Raw genomic sequence first — 4,094 nt, forward strand, 5'->3', positions numbered from 1 at the left:
TTCGGAAAAATTTCAAGAATTTCTATTATATTGTAATTTGTTCAGTTTTTCGCACACTCGTGGATATCCAGAGCCGTACAATTTGTCTTTGTGGTCGCGTTTATACTTTGTTTTCCATCTGGAGATGCGCTGGCATTTTGGCTTTCCTCCGCCTGGGGCCCGTTCACCGTGTTGCACGATGTTCCGGAGCAAGAGTGCGTGCCATTCGTTGTGTCTATCGTTCCCGGAGGTAAAATGTAAAATATCCAAATTACCGGTATCGGACTGCGCAGATTGACCTGATACCCATTTTCAGTAAGCGTTTTATCCATCCGCAGCAGTCCGGTCTCGGATCCCTAAGCAAAGACATGTAAAACGATTCGTGAGATATCCTACATCGGCTGCATTGGATACTGGGGACGGCGGGGCACACGTACCATGGAGAGATCTTTGCGCCATTCGTAGCGGCAGGCGTTGTCGTTGTAGCGCAAGTACTTTTCCCGCACGTCGCCGATCGTATCTTCGTAACAAACGATCATTTCCGTCTCGTGGAATGTCAATGTGTTGATAATTTTCACCGGGCATGGGTGGAATGTTATGCGTCCAATGACCAGAGCCGGATCACGGTACCAGTAGAGCTGGGTGGCAGGATTACGCTCCAAACAGGGCACGAAGATTGGAACCCGTTCTCCGTTGCGGTTGGTACGCTCGATGGGAGTAAGCTCGTTGTTATGGAAGAACGAGCTTAAATCTTGCCCCGCAAGCGCCAACAGCCATTGTAGTGTCTAAGGGAGGGCGAAAAAATAATACAATTTGTAAATACATATAAGTTAGACACTTCTGAACACCTCTGAAACCTAAATCATCATCAAACAAAGAACCTTCTTCTGTAGCGACGTTTTTCGTTCGGCTGCTGCAAACAGTGACGTTATATCGATAACCGTTCCGTGGACGATAACCCACGCGCTGGTCTCTTCATTATGGATGACGACTTCATCGCGAAGAAAGTATTTGAGGGGTGGTTGTAATTTCGATTCCATTTTCTTCATATAACTTTTCAGTAAAATTAGCAAAATACATCTCCAACCCGTCACCGTCCGGCATTGGTTGCTTCGATCGATATCTATCCATGAAGATTATGAAAACATCTGCCTAGAAGCGCTTTGTTTGCGCACCACACGATGACACACGCGTAGAGATCAATCATGTGGCTACAGTCTATTTTGTACGCCTCGATCATAGTGCACGGGGTCCGAAAGGAAAGATGGAGTTCGGAGTGAACTGGAAGAGAGTGTCAAAATTAACACTAGACCTCCGGGTCGCTCTGCAATGGTCCCCCATTGGAACGCGGGGGCAACGCGGGCCAAAAATGGAATGCGTGTATCTACACGCACAGCCATTGGACCAGAAATATCCGGTGACCAGCGAAGTAATCAATCAGCTCAAAAATAAAATTTAATACCATCTTCGCCCTTTCTCTCTCTATCCCACTTTTCTATCACACTTCCTCCAGCACGTCTTCCTCCCCCCCAATCTAACTCGACCAGTAAGTAGTCTGTTTGCATATGGTTCCGATGGGGAACATAATTTACACGTGCCATGCACGTTGGTGGGCCAAGCAAGTAAGTTGAAGCTAAAGTTATGCGGGTAGTCACCACACGGAACGGAAGAGAGCAGAACACAAGCGCAAAGAACAACACGGCCCGAAAGGAAGTAAGGGTTAAAGTTTCATCAGTATGCCACCATCATCGTAAGAAGGGCGCACCTCATGCTTCCGTACGAGCGTATGCCAAGCGGGGTGCAGAGCATTTTGTTCCACATTCTACGCCATGATTCGGACAGATGAAAAGCTACAAATGATGCTTGTGATATGTAAATTGGATTGAAAATATATTCTAGCACGATCAAACCCGTCACGATTGCGTTGATTGATAGTGCGATTGTTTTATTGATGACATACTAAATGATTAATTGAAATGGTGGTGTTGTGTGTTAATTTGTTAAACAATGATAGCAAGCACGGATAGTTTCAAATTTTAAATCCTATATTAAAACTAATATTTATGGATCACTGTTCGAGAACATTCGTAGAGACTATCTCTTGATCTGTTTTTCCAACTTATTTTTTATTGTTTGAACTCATCAACACAATGGAAAAATGTGCAGGCTTCCGTTCTTACCGTTATTTGATTCGTTGTATCTAACAACCATTAACATACATTGGAATCATGCGCAGGTAACAATTGCACGCGCCCAAGATGGAAGATAATTCTACTTACATCCATATCAATTTCGAAAGCAACTCCGACTCTATGAATGAAACGATACTTGCATAGTAAAACAAGAATTTCTGCTAGGTTCCAGCAACACATGTATGCACATTTCCTTTTCCGCTCGGTTCATTAGCATGTCGTTTTGGCTAATCTACAGCCGGCAACCGTTCCCGACCAATGGTGTACAGGTTATCCCGGACAGCCTAGCAAGCATTCCATCTGTACGATCGTGTAACATTTAACTCATGCACTACAGTAAACTTATTTACCAAATTGAAACTGTTTACTTCCTTTTTCTGCTACACCCGAACCAACACAAGCTTAAAGTAAAACAAAACTTATTTTTTGGAAAATAATTAAACGGCCTGTAAATTCCGTGGGAAACGAACAGAAGCGGATGCGCCGCTTGATTTTGTGGGCAAAGGGTATTTCCGTACAGAGCCGTTTGGGATTTCATATCACGTGCCAACGTCCATATAGGAAGTTCGTTGTTTATTTTTAATGCTTTTCGCACGAAATCTATTGTTTCGTTGGATTTGGTGCGGTGGGATGGGTTCGCTGTTTGCTTACGGCTGTGCTTTGCGCAGAGAATTAGCGTCTTAACCCGAATTGAACTAACCCGAAAGATCCCCTTCCTCTCCTCTCCCTCCCGGTACAAAAAGTGGCCAACACAGTGGGACAGTGAGAACGTATCATTTAATAAAAAAAGGGGTTGCATGTAATACGCTGAACGGTTATAAGGCGCCCTAGCGAGGAGAGGGATTGGCCGTAGATCAAACGATTGATCAAATAGAGTGGATATTGTGGGCTAAAGTGTGTCGCACTGTTTATAAACCACCAATGCAGGAGATTTTTTTATGGAAGCTTTGAGCTGTACATTGGCAGAGCAACTGGTTTTAATGTAACGCAGTTGACACAAAGAACAGAACGTGTGCCGTAAGTACATACACTGCGAAAGGTGGCACAGCATTGCAGGAAAAAAGGGCACCACATACACTGAGCGCAGTGCAGTCGAGAGCAGGTACACCAACCGGCTAGTAATTAGCGAAGAAAGAGTATAAATACAGTATAATAACGCTTGACATGGGAATTATTATTACTGTGGTGGTGCTGGTGGTGCGTGTGGAAGATGATGCGCGTACGACGATCCACGGATGGGATGGATGGATGGATGGATGGTTGGATTGGATGGACATTGTCTCAGGAACGAGTCTAGGGAATCGGGACAGAGCAGGTACCCATCGGCGACAAATGCATACGCATAACCACAATGTACGGTTTACAGTGATGATCAAATCGTTGCACACACAGCGCTTGCCATGAAAATGGTACCGTTTCACACACCTTGATGTAGTGCATCGATTCCAAAAACGTTTCACTAATAGTGTTTGTGGATTGTGAATATTGTATGGTACAAAAGTCACTTTTACTAAGCATTCCAAGCATATTCCATTCCACTCTCGTGCGGGCTTCATTTTGACCGCACCTGTGTCCCTAGCGCAACACACCTTCCACGGTGCACACGCGGGGAGACTCGCGCAGAGGCGACACAACTGCTTATGTACAATCTGCACTGCACTTGGTGGCAACCAACGCAACCAACCAACGGCAACTTGTTGTCTTGCAGATCGGTGGCTCTGGCACTGGCTGCAACTTTTCTGCAACGGTAATCGCACACCGAGAGACACGGCCGCAAGCAAACCAGCGCTGCAGCTGTCGTGGTGTCGGTGTGGTACGCTGCGTGCAGGAACATGAACCCATGAACCCGCTCTCTCGGTTGCATCAACAAAACAACCGTATTACTTGGCCCGTGTGCACCGCCTGCTGCAATGCCACAATCAT

General features: G+C 45.5%; 1 protein-coding gene across 1 annotated transcript; it reads right to left on the reverse strand.

Moving 5' to 3' along the window:
- On the reverse strand, positions 1-1,839 carry LOC120959848 (cytochrome b5 domain-containing protein 1). The gene is made up of 3 exons (XM_040383537.2): positions 861-1,839; positions 417-764; positions 1-335 (listed from the first exon to the last, which is right to left on the reverse strand). The coding sequence occupies exons 1-3, from the start codon at positions 1,026-1,028 to the stop codon at positions 42-44; spliced, it is 810 nt and encodes a 269-aa protein (XP_040239471.2). The 5' UTR covers positions 1,029-1,839; the 3' UTR covers positions 1-41.
- Between the last annotated feature and the right edge of the window lie 2,255 nt (positions 1,840-4,094).

Source organism: Anopheles coluzzii, chromosome 3, assembly GCF_943734685.1.
Source record: "Anopheles coluzzii chromosome 3, AcolN3, whole genome shotgun sequence".
NCBI classification, from domain to species: Eukaryota; Metazoa; Arthropoda; class Insecta; order Diptera; family Culicidae; genus Anopheles; species Anopheles coluzzii.

Coding starts and splice junctions, on each gene's coding strand:
- LOC120959848 (XM_040383537.2), bottom strand. CDS start 1,028: ATGAAGAAAATGGAATCGAAATTACAACCACCCCTCAAATACTTTCTT. Junction 765..860: donor AAACGTCGCTACAGAAGAAG/GTTCTTTGTTTG, acceptor GCCCTCCCTTAG/ACACTACAATGGCTGTTGGC. Junction 336..416: donor GGCGCAAAGATCTCTCCATG/GTACGTGTGCCC, acceptor GTCTTTGCTTAG/GGATCCGAGACCGGACTGCT.